Below are 15957 nucleotides of genomic sequence, written 5' to 3'. Positions count from 1 at the left end.
CATTTTCCTTCTATAGCTAAGCAATAAACCTATCTGAACTACAATTCCCTGCATGCAATAGAGGCACATTCTGTCTGATTGATCAGGGGTCAGGTGAAAGGAGGCGTCTGCTTCTAATGAGCATGCTCGGGAACTGTCATGCCGAGAGTTGTAGTTCTGATGGACTTGGGGGGGCAGGACCCAACCAATAAAAACAGCCTGAACTACAACTCCCGGCATGACATGTGCGCCCGTCTCCACTTAGGAAGCTGCTATGTAGAGGTGGTGCCTGGGGGGGGATTTGCCTTCATTGCATGCAGGGAGTTGTAGTTTCATTTCCCTTAGAAAGTTAATCAATAAAAGCCAATCTGAACTACAACTCCCTGCAAGCAATGAAGGCAAATGCTGGGGTCAGGTAGCCACCCTTTCATTGTTGTTTTCTAATGGATTTGGGGTAGGTGGGGGTCTTCTTCTATAGAGGAAAGCTAGTGAGATCAGCTGCTGTCTTTGAGCATGCTGAGTAGAGAGGAGGGACTGCTGTCTTTAGGAGTTGTGCAACCTAGAGAAGTGAAATCTGAAATTAACAAAACCTTGCATTATATTTAGCTAAGACAGGAGTGGGGCTTCCCTTGAATTTTGCAGGCTCACCCACTTTGTGCTGGGGCTCTATGACTTGGAATGCGCAGAGAGAGTGGATGTACTTTCCTGGTGTATCCAGGTCTTGCAAAGCTGTCCCAGATTTCAGACTGCCTTCTCAGCCCCAAAGCAAGGAAAGGGTTCAGGTGAGTACCGACTCCTGCATCTTGAGCTGGTTGGCATCCAGAGGAGGTGAGATTGATCAGATTCCTAGACGCTGGAGAGTGGTGGCTGACAATGCCAGTGGAGACTCCCAGTTAGGGCTGGGGCTGCAAATACCAGAAAGTATTCCAGCTAATATGGGGAAGATGCATTGATCAATGAAAAGAAATGAAAAGGCTTTATTTTGTATGCTTCCCTAGTCCACAGCAGAAGATGACAGCAGCGTGACCCTTCTTCACCCAGCGTGCCCTCAACCACCTTCAACTGCGAAAGAGAAGACGCAGGAGATCATGTCTGAGACGGTTTTGGCCAAGGTATGACACTTCTCCACTTTGTATAGTAACACAGTGTTTGATCTGCAGTGGCAGCCACAGCAAAATGTGGATGCGGATCCAGCCCTACATTCTCATTTACATAAAAACATTTTTTTAAAAAAATTAGATAGCTTATGCAGCCGAGTTCCCATTTAATTGAATAAGTGAGAAAGGCTTGCATGTCTGTGTTATTTCTGTGTGTATCTTTGACCTGGTGGGGAGCGGAGTGGGGCAATTTGAAATGGACGTGTTTTCTATGGCCTTTACGGAATGATCTTACATCCTTTTGTTTGTCATCGTTATCTTCTCCCCACCTTAGTTTGCAGTTGGCAGCTGTGATAATGTAGAGAACAAAGAGGAAGGAGACCTAATATTTTATCATTTATTTATTTATTTTCAATACCGTTCTCCCAGGAGACCTCAGAACGGTTTACGTGACTATATTCAGGCACTCAAGCATTTTCCCTATCTGGGCTCACAATCTATCTAATGTACCTGGGGCAATAGGGGGATTAAGTGTCTTGCCCAGGGTTACAAGGAGCAGCGTGGGTTTGAACCCACAACCCCACTGTAGCTGTAGGCTGTAGCTTTAACCCCTGCGCCACACTCTCCCATAAATATGTTTTTCTTCACTACCTTTCTGCTGTGCCTCTGAGGGGCTGTATACAGAGGATAGCACAGCACCGAGAGGCCGAGGAAGTTGTGGGTACAGCCGCAAGCAGATGTCCACTTCCACCGTGAGCTTAGTACCGTGGCAGGCAGCAAGCTAAGATCTTGGGCATGCAGAATTTGTGTGCAAATTGGGGGAGGGAAGGGGAGGGGAGCCTGCCAGATGCATGCCCCAAAAAGGTTTCCGGCAAGCGCTGCTTCTTGCGTTAATGTTGGAACAAAAACGGAAGTGTCGGCGCCCGTTCTGCACACAAATGGCAGCCTCGCAGTCATTTTTCTTGCACGCGAAATGACTTGCCACGGCTGATTTAGTTATGCGCTGAAGACGTGCCGACGCTTCAGTGTTGTTCCAACATGCCCGCAAGCTCTGACATCTCCCGCAGTCTCTTAAATTTGCAGGCACTTCTTTCTTGTCGTAGAAGACAAAACCTGACAGTTACATCTTCAAAGCTGGCATCAAGTCTGCTCTGCCAACCTTTGTCCACCTCCCGGCACCTGGCAAAAATATTTCTCGCGTCCACACAACAAAAGCCACCGTCTCCTTGTACGCATGGCCTGGAATGTTTAATGGCCTCGTTACAATGCGTTCTAGTGCAATGTGTGGCTACCTGTGCTCAGTATCGGAGAGGGTGGGAGCCAGCAGGCCTTGAGCATGCGCAGGGCCTAGGGCGCGGCTTTTTTTGCCAGCATCAGTTGGAAGTTGGAACTGCAGTGCCGATAACTACAGGTGGTAGAGGGGATGGAGCCTTGGAGGACAAAATGCCAGCAACCACAAGGAGTGGAGGAAGACATTTTTGCCATCAAGTGCGGGGGGAAGTTACTTTACACTTAAATAGAAACACTTCCGGTTTATATTCAAGTTAAATTTTCTCTCTTTTTTGGGAGGGGGAAGGGGTGTTATCTCAGGTTTTTTATAATAGGGGTCCTTTTATCAAGGCGCACTACGGGGGATAGCACGTTGGACATTTCATCACGCGCTAACCCCCGCGGCAAGCCAAAAAACTAACGCCTCGTCAGTGGAGGCGTTAGCGACTAGCACGGCAGGCGGTTTAAATAGCCTCGATAAAAGGACCCCTTAGTAAAAGAGGGGATGATTTTTGTTCATATCAAACTTTTAGAAGAATGTTCAAAACTCATCTATTTGTCAAATTTTATAGAATAAGTATTTTGTAATTGAAATATGTCATTCCCTGTGCATGTACAGTTCTTGCGTCTTGTTAACCACATCGAGCTGAGAGGTTTTGCAATATGTAAATGTAATGTAATGTAATTTATTTCTTATATACCGCTACATCCGTTAGGTTCTAAGCGGTTTACAGAAAATATACATTAAGATTAGAAATAAGAAAGGTACTTGAAAAATTCCCTTACTGTCCCGAAGGCTCACAATCTAACTAAAGTACCTGGAGGGTAATAGAGAAGTGAAAAGTAGAGTTAGAGGAAAAATAAAAATAAAATAAACATTTTAACAAGACAGCATTGATCTAAATACTTTGGAAGGTAGAAGAGAGGAGAGAAAGGAATAGAAGCAGAAGGGGGAGCCGTTGAACAGTAGAATTCTGGAGAAATTTAAATGATAGAAATAGAACAAAACAAAGACAAAAGGCAAAACAATAGATAAGATGAAAGATAAATCATAAGCTGGAAAGAAAAATAAAATAAAACTTTGTCTTCAATCCACGGTTTCAGCGTCAGTGATGAAGTGGAGCAAGTAAGTTTAGGAGGAGCGATTGACGTTTCCAGAAAGGGCTTCTTCAGGGAAGAGACTTGGCAGACAGTCCCAGGATGCCTATGTCTCCTCCCCTGCGATGTTCTCCCATCCATGCATTCCCTCCCAGACACACTGCCCGTGCCCCAGCCGCTCCAAGGAGGCTGCCCCAGATGAGGCCCACGGTGAATGCAGGATTCTCTCCTCTGCGGGAAAGCCGCCCGGATCCGACAGTCGATCTTCTTAGCGGATTGCATGGGGGGAAGAGTTTACACTCTTGGTAGGATCGGGTCTGTGTGCTCTCGGTGGTTGTGGCTGGTCTCGTTGCTGCTTAGGTGTAAAAGCAGTTGATCTCCTACAAAATGGTTTGTTATGTTATGTTATATTTCCTTTTATTTTCTTAGCTCTTGGCTCTTACTACCTGTATGGTTGTGGACAAACACGATTGGTTATTTTTCTTTTTTTTGTTCTTCTGTCACGTATTTTTTCCTTATTTTGTCACAAGTGATTTGAAAATCAGAAAAACAAATTTATGAGAAGATCTGCAACATTATTTTTTTGAAAGAAATAAAGAACAGTGTTCTGATTTAAAAAGGAGCGGAGATGCCTTGTTCATCTGAATGTATCCACGGTCTCCCCTTGCAGGTCCCTCCGGTGATTTTCCACAATGTGGCAGCCTACTTCTCCGAGGACGACTGGGAGGCACTGGAGGACTGGCGGAAGGAGATGTACAGAAACGCTATGAGGGAGATCCATAGGGCCCTTGTCTCGCTGGGTGAGGATTACACTTTTCCCCTCCATTTTTACTCTGAGAGTCTGTACAGGCTCAAGGCGGAGAGGTCCCAGTCCAGATCAACTCCGTTCCCTTTTTTTCCTGCCACCCCTCGCTGACCGGGTGTCACAAACCTCTTGCTTTTTTGCTTAACTGTTTGCTCTCTCTTCCTCCTTCCTCCCCCGATTTTACTGCTAACTTTCCAGAATAGGATCGGTGTACTGCATTCTGCAAAATTCACGAGTTGTGCCCATGGACGATATTTCTGGACAGTTTTCAGCCAGCCAGGGACTTTTTCTTTATTATTTTAAATCGGTTGAGTGGACCAGTTTGTAGGCAGGGCATGTAACCAGCCTAACTTGGGGAGATAGACCGTCATATCATGCTGGTTCAAATCCTACCCTCTCCCCACAATGGACAGAATTAAACAAATGAAATGGAGAATGATTAAAGGAGAGAAGTTAGCTAGTTGGTATGGCTTTTAGTGATAACCAGTTAAATCAAGGGTTCTCAACCCAGTCTTTGGGCCATACCCAGCCAATCAAGATTTTAGAATTCCCACAATGAATATACATGAGATAAATTTGCATGCACTGGTTCCATCATATGCAAATCTGTGGCATACATATTACCTAAGAACAAAAGAATAGCCTTACTGGTCATCTAGCCCAGTTGCCCTCACGGTGGTCAAAACCCAAGGAGTAGCAATATTCCATGCTACCGATCCAGGGCAAGCAGTGGCTTCCCCCATGTCTTTCTCAATAACAGACTATGGACTTTTATTGTGGGGTATCCTGAAAACAAGCCTGGCTGGGCGTGTCCCGAGGCTTCGGTTGAGAACCCCCGAGTTAAATTAAAACACCTAAAATTTGTGAATTCCGGGCTTAAATCTGAGGTTGAGTGAAGGGGGATAAAAAACTCAGTTGCAGCTTCCTCAGCTCTGCAGCGGCCAAAACAAGCAAATAACCTTTCTCGGAATGAAAAACGTGTAGCTCACGTCCAGGGTCTAGTTTTGGTGGGCAGGAGGGCTAATGGTATGCTCAGGCAAGAAGTTGTGAGTGATTATTTTCATGCCTGCATGGAAGATAAACTTGAAAATTAAGCTGTAAATGTGGTCTTATACGCTCTGCTCGGCAGCGTGGGCCAAGAGCTTTCTAAAAATCCAGGTATACTACATCACTTATCTTCATGTTTATTCATACCTTCACAAAAATGTAGCAGACTGAGGCAAGATTTCTCTTAACTAAATCCATGTTGACTTTTCCTCATTAAATCACTTCTATCTACATGTTCAATAATATTCTTCTTTATAATAGTTTTCCTATTTTGCTCAACTGCTATCAGGCATCACATTTATTAAAATATTATTAGTTGGTCACCCTCCAATCATCGGTTACTGTAGATGATTTTAACGATAGGGTCCAAATTACTAATAGTAGATCTGCCATTTCATTTTTTAGTTCTTTGAGTGCCATCCGTACCAGGTGGTTTGCTACTCTTTAATTTGTCAATTCGCACTGTCCCAAGCTTTGTGACGTCTAGGGCTCATTTTATTTTAACAGGCTATGGGATCGTGAACAAGGAGGTTTTGTTCCAGATTACACAAGAGGACAAGCTGTTTTTCAGGGACCCCGGAGCCTCAAAAATAAGGGAAGACATCAATGGCTGTGCTGCCAGTAAGCAAAGTTTGTGTTCAAGCTGGTGGTGGAAGAAGCTTCATATAGCCGGAAGATTACTATTATGTACATATTATTCACAGCTTTCTGCTTCCAGTCTGGGTTCCATCAGGTAGTCATCCTGCCAGGCCTCTCCTCTGCGTAGTACAGATGCCCCTGTATAGGTAGTATATTTAGCATAAAAATCACTTTGTCACAATTTCACAGTCCCTTCCTCTGTTTTTTTGCTTTTGGAGCAGGACATGTCAAGATGCATTGACACTACCCAGTTTTTCTTCCCATAATGCCTCTGCTTTATATGCTACCAACTGTTTGCAGGGGAGGCACTGTTATCCCCTCCCCCCCCACCCCTGCAGGTATTTTACTGTACCTTGGTCTCGCAGCTTTACAGGATACAGGAAGGATGGGTTTGGGGGAGAGACGGGGATGAGCACAGTGCACGGATGCCGTTTTCCTGAACTGAGGCCTTTCCTTGCAGGTTCTCCTGCTGTCCAGCCCGACATCCTGCTGCGAATTAAGAGGGAGGAGGAAGAACTTCAGGAGCTCAAAAAAAGTCCCCCTGCAAGTGAGCCTTCGGTTGGGGGGAAGGGAAAGAGGATCATTTGGGAGGGGGGAGCCACACCAGGTACCCACTCACTAAACTGTTAGGGGAGCCTTAAACTTTCCTATGGGCAATAGTGATATTTCTATAACACTGCTACAGAGAACATAAAACTTTGAAGGTTAAACAGCTTGTAGAAGGTCAGATGGTGAGTGCATTTCATGCCAGAGCAGTCTGTACCTATGTGCCGGGGTGGTAACGATGGGGAGGATATCTCCTGGGGCACACAGCGCACTTGGAAACGTGTTATTTCCCGGGCAAGGTTTATGAGTGGGTTGTGACCATTTCTCTCCCCATGCCTTCAGTGAAAGCTAAGCTTGTGCGCCTCTCGTGATAGGTGACCGGTTCTTCGATGCCAGCATGTCGCTGTGGATAAAGGAGGTGGACGAACCCTACGTGAGTGACGGGGAAGAGTCTGATGGAGGAGAGGATGATGGTGATTTCCCTGCAGGTGAGAGCTCGTTCCAGCTTGCTGATGGTGCACTGGCTGTTATTTTAACCCCTGTTGTGAATATCTGCAAGTTTTTGCTGGATCATGCAGACTCAAACTAGCCAGGAAATACCAGGCTGTGTTTTCTCTTCTTTCTCCCCTCCTACGTGTTTCTGCTACCTTCTTTTTCTGCCAACCTATCTCTCTGTTTTTCCTTCCTTTATTTCTCTCCGCCTTCAAAAAACATGTGTGTAAGCATGCAGACTTTTTTTTTTTTTTTTTTTAATTGCCAGTGGCCTCTGAGGATCACACTGAAGCGAGCATGTATGAATGGGGATAATCTCAGTTGCATGTTCCTCGGCCGTTGTGCCCTGCAGTGGCCGACACAAGCAAATAACTTTTCTCAGAATGGGAAACCTGCGTTTCACGTCCAGGGTCCTGGAGGGCAGGAAGGCTAATTAGTGCACTTGGGCAAGAAACTATGAGGGACTTTTTCATGCCATGCAAGCAGCAAAACTTGAAGATGAAGCCGTAAATCTAAGCGTGTGTTTGTAAAAAAGTTCAACGTAAGTTCTTGGGGCTTCGCTCCTGAAAATGTCAGGTGCTGTCTTGGGCGGAGGGAGGTCTGCCATTTAATTCTCTATCGGAGAATTCTATAAGCTCATGCCTGGGGATTTGCGCATCAAAAGCGCCTTTAATTGGCAGTTTTGCGCATAAGTGCACCACATGCTATTTTGTGATGTAGCGCCTACAGCAGGGGTGCCCAATACATCAATCGTGTTCGACCGGTAGATCGGGAAGGCAACTCGAGTCCATCGCGGAGCCCATCCTGGGCTCCGTGATAGACTCGTATTGCCGTCCCGATACACCGGGCCGATCAGCCTTTCTCTCACCGACATCCCCCACTGCCGCCCCAAGCTCTCCCTGCAGAAGCGTTGAACCGACCAGCATTCCTCTCCCCGACGTCAATTCTGACGTCAGAGAGCGGAATGCTGGTCAGCGTGATGCTTCTGCAGGGAGAGCTTGGGGCGGCGGTGGCTTGGGGGCCTGTTCTCCGATGGTGGTGGCAAACCTAGTGGCTTGGAGGGAGGGCATAGAGAAAGAAAGAAAGGGGAAAGGCAGGAAGACAGAAAGAAGGGGGTGCAGGGAAACAAAGAAAGAAGGGAAACAGAAAGAAAGGATGAACAGGGAGAAAGAAAGGGGGCTTGGAGAGAGAGAAAGAAAGGGAGGCAGGGAGACAAAGAAGGGAGACAAAGAAAGAAGGGAAACAGAAAGAAAGGGGGAACAGGGAGAAAGAAAGAAAAAGTTGGGGGATGGGATGAGGTTTGGAGTAGAGGAAACATATAGGAGGCTGAAAGAAGGGAAGAAATATTGGATGCACAGTCAGAAGAAGAAAGTGCAACCAGAGACTCATGAAATCGCCAGACAACAAAGGTAGGAAAAATGATTTTATTTTCAATTTAGTGATCAAAATGTGTCCGTTTTGAGAATTTATATCTGCTGTCTATATTTTGCACTTTGGCCCCCCTTTTACTAAAACCGCAGTAGCAGATTTTAGTGCAGGGAGCCTATGAGCGTCGAGAGCAGCATGGGGCATTCAGCGCAACTCGCTGAGCTAAAAACTGCTATCGCGGTTTAGTAAAAAGGGAGGGGGTATATTTGTCTATTTTTGTTTGGTTGTTACGGAGGTGACATTGCAGAGTCATCTGTCTTGACCTCTTAAAAAAAAAAACAGGCTATGAATGATAATTAACATTTTCTCTGCCTTTCAGTATGCTTTGTTGGTTTTTTTTTAATTTTATTGTTGGTAGATCATTTTGACTTGATCATTTTAAAAGTAGCTCGCAAGCCTAAAAAGTATGGGCACCCCTGGCCTAATGCCTTAGCGCAAAACTCCAAGGTAAATGTGGAAGGAACATGCGTGGGACTGTGGACGTGGTACCAAGTAACACAATTGCACAAGTCCCTTGGCGCGCTTAAGTGTAGCCTTTTGCATCTGCCGTTGGCACGCCTAAGTTGTGGCACGCCAATGCGGGCTTCGCTCGCGTTCTGTAATCAGAGTTGGCGCTGAGGCCTAAATTCCGTAAACGACTCAAATTTGAGCGCCAAAACAAAAATAAATAAATAAGCGCCGCGTGCCTTTCTATAAACGGCGCTCCCAAGTTGGCTGCCGTTTATAAAATAAACACGTAGCACCAGGACCTGCGCCTAATTTTGTACGTGAGGATTTTACCCCCCAAATGAACCTTAGGTATAAATCCCGGTGTGTAGTTTAGGCGCGGATTCCCGGAATGCGGCACACGTTTTTTTTCTGCGTGCGCCTCTCGTGGCCACGCCCTCTTTTCAGTTGCGCATTCGGGGACGGATTCTGCAAACGGCGACAGCAATGGCGGCCTCCTAAAAAAAATGCCGCCGTTCGCATGTCAGTCAACGCTATGGCGCCGTTTTTCAGAATCGCACCTACCATCAAGCATAGATGCCGGTAATGTAGGCTAGGGTTTTGAAGGCCTACGTTCCCGGCGCCTAATAGCACCTAAGGTTATTTCTGGCGTGAACTGCGTCTGCTGTGAGCTTAGGCGCTGTTAGGTGCCTCTATAGACGCAGCTACAGTGTCCAATTTTAAAAATTGGTTTTAAACAAAGTGGTCAATTACCGCGCCAGTGAACACCAGTTAAAACGATTAAGTTAGGCAGTGATAGGGCACCGTTTAGAGAATTTGCTCCTCAATGTATGCGTGCGATGCACATGTTTAGTGAACGCCCCCGACCCGTCCATCAAATTGCCCCCTAGGTGTTCGGATTTCCTCTTGGCACGAATTCTTTCTTCGCTCGGTTCCCGTTGCCCTATAGATCCCCCACACCTCCCTCCGCCTTCCTCCTCGTGCAGAGGGACGGGACAGGTTGCGTCTGTACTGTCACCCGTTCACTGTCGATTTGCTTTGTTTAAAAACTGCAGACACCACTATGCTGATAAAGGTGGAGGAAGAGGAAGATCTCTCTTACGGCAAATGCCAGGCGGCGGTGGAGAAGGAAAAAGAGTTAAAACCTCGGACTGGTGAGTTCCGGGGGGGCGGGGATGACAGAAGGAGGGGATTCCTGCCCTCACCCTCTAGCAGCCTTTGCTGATCATGCAGTGATGTCACCTTTCTATGTGTGAAGTCTTTTACAGATGTTTGGTTACGTATTCGGTCCGCAGCGGTCAGCGGATTTTAAGCCACTTAATGGCTGCGGGCTGAGTTAACCCTGGATTTTCAATGCCAGGCCATGTCCAAGCTCAAGCATTGAATATCTGGCTATGTGCAGTCACATGAACGTTAACGGGCCAATTTTTTCAGACCGGTGTGTAGTTAACTCAGCAGATGAAGTTAAAATAGTCTTTTAGCTGCCTTGACACTTCTCCCTCCGTATTCGCTGTGATAGGGGATTAACAGACTCGCGAATACACAAAAACCACAAATAACTTTTTCATATGTTATTCAATGTTTTCTATTAAAAACCATCATGGATATGGTGGAACCGCGAATAAAATGGTGGGAGACCAGGCCTGTTCCTGAAGGAGAGCCAAAACACGGTGAAGAAAGTGCTGGGAATCGGCAATTTACTCTGTAAATGCTTGGAATCACTGATTTCTCTACGCAAGCTGATGTAATTTGGGGGGGAAGGAGCCAGCAAGCTAAAAACCGTGAATAATCGAAACCGCGATTGCTGAAACCGCAAATACGGAGGGAGAAGTGAACATTATCTACTTACTTAGCTGGTTGGCAGACTGAATCACAGCTGTCTGTTTAAGTTCTGGCTCTGGCACTGCCCTCATACCACCCCACCCCCGACCAGACAGCGCCTGGGCAGTCACGGGCAATCTTCAGTTTAATCAGGCAGGAGCCTCTCCTGCCGGATCTAGGACAATTCAGCGTGGACAGTTCAGTGCGGCTGTTTCATCAAGGCCATTGTAATGGGGAACGCTTACCTTGCTGAAGCTGCTAGGTTTGAAAGAGAGGGGGGGGGAATCCCCTGCCCCTTTGGCGCTGCTTTCCTTTCCCTTCATCCACCCATGGTTTTCTTCTCCTGGCTCTGCATCTGGCGACTTCAAGGTTTGAAAGGGGGAGGGAGGGGCGCATCATCACAGATCAATCAGACGCTTTGGAAGACTTCCGGGGTGAAAGGTTGACCTTGAGAGGGTGTCTTAATATTAAGAGATGAAGCAGTCCACGCTGAAAGGGCTTTGATGAAATGGCTGCAGTGAATTGTCCCGTGCCGAACTGGCCGCACTAAGATGGCCGTGCCGAATCGTCCCATTCCCCTCCTTCCTGGTTAACCATTTTGAATATTGGCTATGTTGCCGCCACCCTCTGCCCTAATCTCCGCTCTGCAGACCCAAGGTCTCTGGTGCCGCACTAGTGCCAGCAATGAGTGGTACTGTGATACAGATGCCCTTACCCCGCCCCCCACTTGCAAAATCTGAGACCAAACCCTGGAATCAAAATTCGGCGGAGCGTTGTCCCTGTCGCTCTGGGTGTTTGCAGCCCTGCGATGAATCGTTTCCTATCACTGTGCCTTGGCGGATTCACACTGTAAACGGGCCTCTGATGCTCTAGGACAAGCTTCCTTATTATCCTCTTGTCTCTGATCACCCGGCTGTGAAAACACACCATCAGCAGATGTTTGCTTAATATGTTCATTAAAGCGACAGCACTTAGCTTGAGCCGTTGCAACATGGCTCCCTCCGGAATGCGTGACCATGAATTCGGTCCATAGGTATAGCCAGCCCTCATCTATCCACCCTCCTGAACAGAATTAATCTTCGTGCACGTCCTCCTCTTCTCTCTTCCTCTCCAGTTCTCTCTAGCCTAGTGGCACAGTAAGGGTGATCGGCGTCCGAGGTGGGTGGCCACGCCTCCTTCCCTTTCCCCTTATCTTTTTAACTTCTCCAGCACGAGCAACATGCCCACGTGGGTGTCGGCTCGCCCTTTGACATCACTTCTGGGGCGCGGGTTCCGGCCGTGACATCAGACACCGCGCCGATGCAGACGCGGGCAGCAACCTCGTGCCGGGGAAGTAAAAATAGATACGGGGGGAGGGAAGGCAAGGGGGGGTGCACGTGGCAAGGAGAGGAGGCGCCCAGAGTGGATGCCTCCCTCGCCCTCCCCCCCCCTGTACTATGCCACTTGTCTAGCCCTCTGTATCTCTTCTTTTTCCTCTCTCAGGTTCTCTATTCCCCACTCGTACTGCCTTCTTGAAACTTGATCTTCCTCTATTTCAATCACCAAGGGGAAGGAAGAGGCCAACATTTCCTAGCTGCATCCTTGAGCTACCTGGGATGGTGGGTAGCTGTTGTTTTCTGGGGGGTAGGTGGGTGAAGGGGTGTTGGGGGTTGGGGAAGAGCTCAGTACTGGACAACACCGTAGAGCGGGACACACCCAACCAAGCAGGTTTTCAGGCTATCCACAATGAATACGCACGAGAGAAATTTTGCACGCAGTGTATGCAGATCTGTTGAAAACCTGGCTGGCTAGGTGTGTCCAGAGGACTGGCTTAAAAAAGCGCCATCCACACTGAAGGGAAGAAGGGTCTGCCCATAACATCGGTCCCAAATCCACGCATTTATGTACGTATCTTGATGTTTTCAACTATTTGTTCAGGCTGCACATCTGCAGCTCAGGGGTAATCAGGTGAGGTTAAATTACTGATACACGGTAAGGTAAAATAATCTAGGAGGAGTTTGCTGGAAGTGCAGACAGAGCTTAGCAAACATTAATAGTATAGCGGTTGCTGGTTTTTTTTAACCTTTCCCCCAAGGGTAGCTTTGTCCTTTATCCCAGTTGTGATTGTGCCAAATACACTAACTCTCCTTTTGATCTCCTTTCCATATTAAGCAGCGGAGGAGGAGGTAAAGCTCACCAGAACCACAACAGACAAGCTCAGCCAGACTGCCGTGCAGAATTTGACCTCATCACAGCTGACCAAATGCCGCAGTGTCTTCCCACTCCAGAGGAAGACCTTCAAGTGTACGGAGTGTGGCAAGAGCTTTAAGAGTTTCCACTCCTTGACCGTTCATTGGCGGATTCACACTGGGGAGAGACCTTACAAGTGTTCAGAATGCGGGAAGGGCTTCAGCCACAGCTCCAATTTGGTCCAGCACCAGCGCATTCACACGGGCGAGCGACCTTACATGTGCAGTGTGTGCGGGAAGAGCTTCACCATGAACTCCCACCTAGTTACACACCAGCGGCTGCACACAGGGGAACGGCCCTACATCTGTGAGGTATGTGGTAAGTGCTTCACCATGAAGTCGCACTTAATTACCCATCAACGACTGCACACTGGTGAGAGGCCGTATAAGTGCAATCAGTGTCAACAGTGCTATCGCAAAACCTCAGACCTGGTGCGCCATCAACGTATCCATACAGGCGAGAAGCCCTACCACTGCAGTGAGTGTGAAAAGCGCTTCAATAACCTCCAGTGCCTCAAGATCCACCAGCGGGGCCACCGGGGCGAGAAGGAGTTCCAGTGCACCCAGTGCAAGAAGAACTTCCTTCAAAATTCAGACCTGGCACGCCACCAGCAGACCCACTCCGGGGAGAGACCCTTCCAGTGTCTGGAGTGCGAAAAAAACTTTTACCAGAAGTCGGCTCTGGCGCGTCACCAGAAGATCCACTTGGCCGAGCGGGAGCACGAGTGCGCGCAGTGTGAGAAGAAGTTCACGCTTAAGTCCGGCCTGGTCCGGCATCTGAAAATTCATGCTAGGAGGGCAAAGACAGATGATATCTATCAAGCTTACCCTCCTTAGGCAGAGGCATGTAGCTGCAAACTTTAAGGTGTCCCCTTTCTTGGGGAGTGGAGGGTGGAAAGTGCAGGGAAGGAGGATTCCCGTCCACTAGAATAAAATGCATTCTAAGAATGACGGAGTTGGAAGGCTGCAAATCGTCTTGGTCATATCTTGTTCTACATTTTCTCAACAATTGAATTACCTAAATGGCTACTGCAGATCAAGATGTTAAAAAGTGAAATAAATCCCAGTCCTCCATTCACTCTAGACTTGACCAACAAGCATTTTTACCTGGTTATGCAAGATGAAATCATAGTTTACATTTTATTTTGGTTTGCGTCTCTGTTTTTTGTTTATATTTAGTTCATTGCTTAGATGTGTTCTCTACTTCCGTCTTAGCCATACACACTACATACATGAACAGAGATTTTTTTTTTTAAAGATCTATCTGTAATTGCATCAGACTTTTTTGTCATAGGGCATTTTTGTGGACTACTCTACATGACACCGTCAGGGACTGGGCTCTCCTTATATAAGCCCGCTTTCACCAAATGGCGTTGTGGGCATTGCCAAGGGTTCTGGTCTTGATGCAAATTGAAGTGTCTCTTTGTCTGGCCTAGGATTGAGGTTGACACTGGAGCAAGGGGAGGGGCAAAAGAGAATCTGCATCGTTGCTATCCTTAATCGATAATGGAGACGACTCAGAAGTTCTCCGTGATATGGTACAATTGTCTTCTGTTCAAAACAGACGACAATTGTTTTCAGTAATTAATCCCCATGGTAATAAATCTATGAGGAAAAGTAGGGTGTGTGACAGCAGTTTGCTGAGGTAAAAAAAAGGGGGAGAACCAAAGAGGCCAACCAATGTATTTAAATCTCTTCAGGTTGTTAAATATCCACAATGAAAAAGAAATGAAAATTGGAGAGGTCAGACTCATCTCAGCCATGTTTCAGTGTGGATGCCTATAGAAGGAGATCAATGTTCTAGTTTGAGTTCTAACATGGAGAACAATTCAAGCTCATGGAAGACAGCAAGTGTTATTGCCATCATCTTGTGCTGGTCTTGCAGCAAGAAAGTTGAGACTTTGGGGGTTGCCGTATCTTTTCAAGGCAAAAATCTTTTGCTGGCTTTAGAGATTACACTAACCTTCCATTAAGTGGAGAACATTGGACTCCTACTGCAGGCATCCATGCCTAAACACGGCCGTGTTGGCTTGACTTCTCCAGTTGTGAGTTCTTTTTCATTGTAGATATTTAATAATCTGAAGAGATTTAAATACAGCGGTTGGACTCTTTGGTTCCTTTTTTTGGCCTCGTTGCTGTGGAATCTCCATTAATCCAGAGTTGACATCAGTCTAGACCAGGGTGGTCTAATGTTGGTCCTCAAGGCGTGCACTCCAGTCAGGTTTTCAGGATTTAACGAATGAATTTGAAAAAGATCTATTTGCATGCAATGTTTCCATTATATACAAATAGATCTCATGCATATTGTGATCCTGCTCAGGCTGAAGCTACCTGGGGGGGGGGGGGGGGATGACCTGTCTCATAGAACAATTGGTTCAAAATAGGCTGATGTCCTCATTGCCTCCCAAAGCACACTGAGGGCTAGATGCTTTAAGAAGATCGGTAAGACCATGTGGTTCTGCATCAATCCGATTTTGTAGCCGATTCAGAAAGAGCTATTGATGCACTAAAAGGTTTGCTTTGACAAGCATTGAAGTGACCGGATGACGGCGTTTGATAGTAAATGGGGATGGCCTTGATACAACCCGAGGAGCGAAACATGTCGATAAGACTCCCCAGCTGACAGAGCTACAAATAAAAGCCGTAACTTAAGAGATAATTGTCTTTTAGTTTAAGAATTTTAAATACTTTAAATAAGATTTTAAAAACATAATAAAATAGTCATTAAAATATTAATGAATGGATTGATTATGACTTACGCAGTTTTTTGAGAAGATATAAAGGATTACTGCATCACTATCGGTTGATCCAGGAATAGTTGAAAATTGTTAAGTGATCATTTAGGATCTCATACTATTTATGGTGATAGTATTATAGAATGGAGGCACATTTACACCTGCCACAGACATATTGGAAGTAGTCATGGCTAAATGTCATCTTTAAATGCCAACGTAGGCGAGTGTTCTGTTATGGAATATGGGTACCCAGATGCACTTATAAAATTCGTACTTAACCAAGGGTTAACCTTACATATCACACTTATCCAGTACAGATTCAAGGG

At 46.5% G+C, this 15957-nt stretch overlaps 1 protein-coding gene across 2 annotated transcripts; it reads left to right on the top strand.

Annotated features, from left to right (window-relative positions):
• Window positions 1–351: 351 nt before the first annotated feature.
• Window positions 352–15957, top strand: LOC117367703 (zinc finger protein 436-like). Of its 2 annotated transcripts, none has more exons than XM_033960524.1 (9): window positions 352–394; window positions 622–761; window positions 978–1091; window positions 4114–4243; window positions 5803–5916; window positions 6395–6481; window positions 6855–6968; window positions 9903–10001; window positions 12823–15957. In XM_033960524.1, exons 1-9 carry the CDS (start codon window positions 382–384, stop codon window positions 13731–13733), a joined length of 1722 nt encoding a protein of 573 aa, XP_033816415.1. In that variant the 5' UTR covers window positions 352–381; the 3' UTR covers window positions 13734–15957. The 2 variants fall into 2 exon arrangements, with proteins under 2 accessions (XP_033816415.1, XP_033816414.1); XM_033960523.1 differs by having other exon boundaries at window positions 353–394; window positions 12820–15954.

Source organism: Geotrypetes seraphini, chromosome 10, assembly GCF_902459505.1.
Source record: "Geotrypetes seraphini chromosome 10, aGeoSer1.1, whole genome shotgun sequence".
NCBI lineage: Eukaryota > Metazoa > Chordata > Amphibia > Gymnophiona > Dermophiidae > Geotrypetes > Geotrypetes seraphini.
This window is presented reverse-complemented; position numbering and strand designations above follow the sequence as displayed.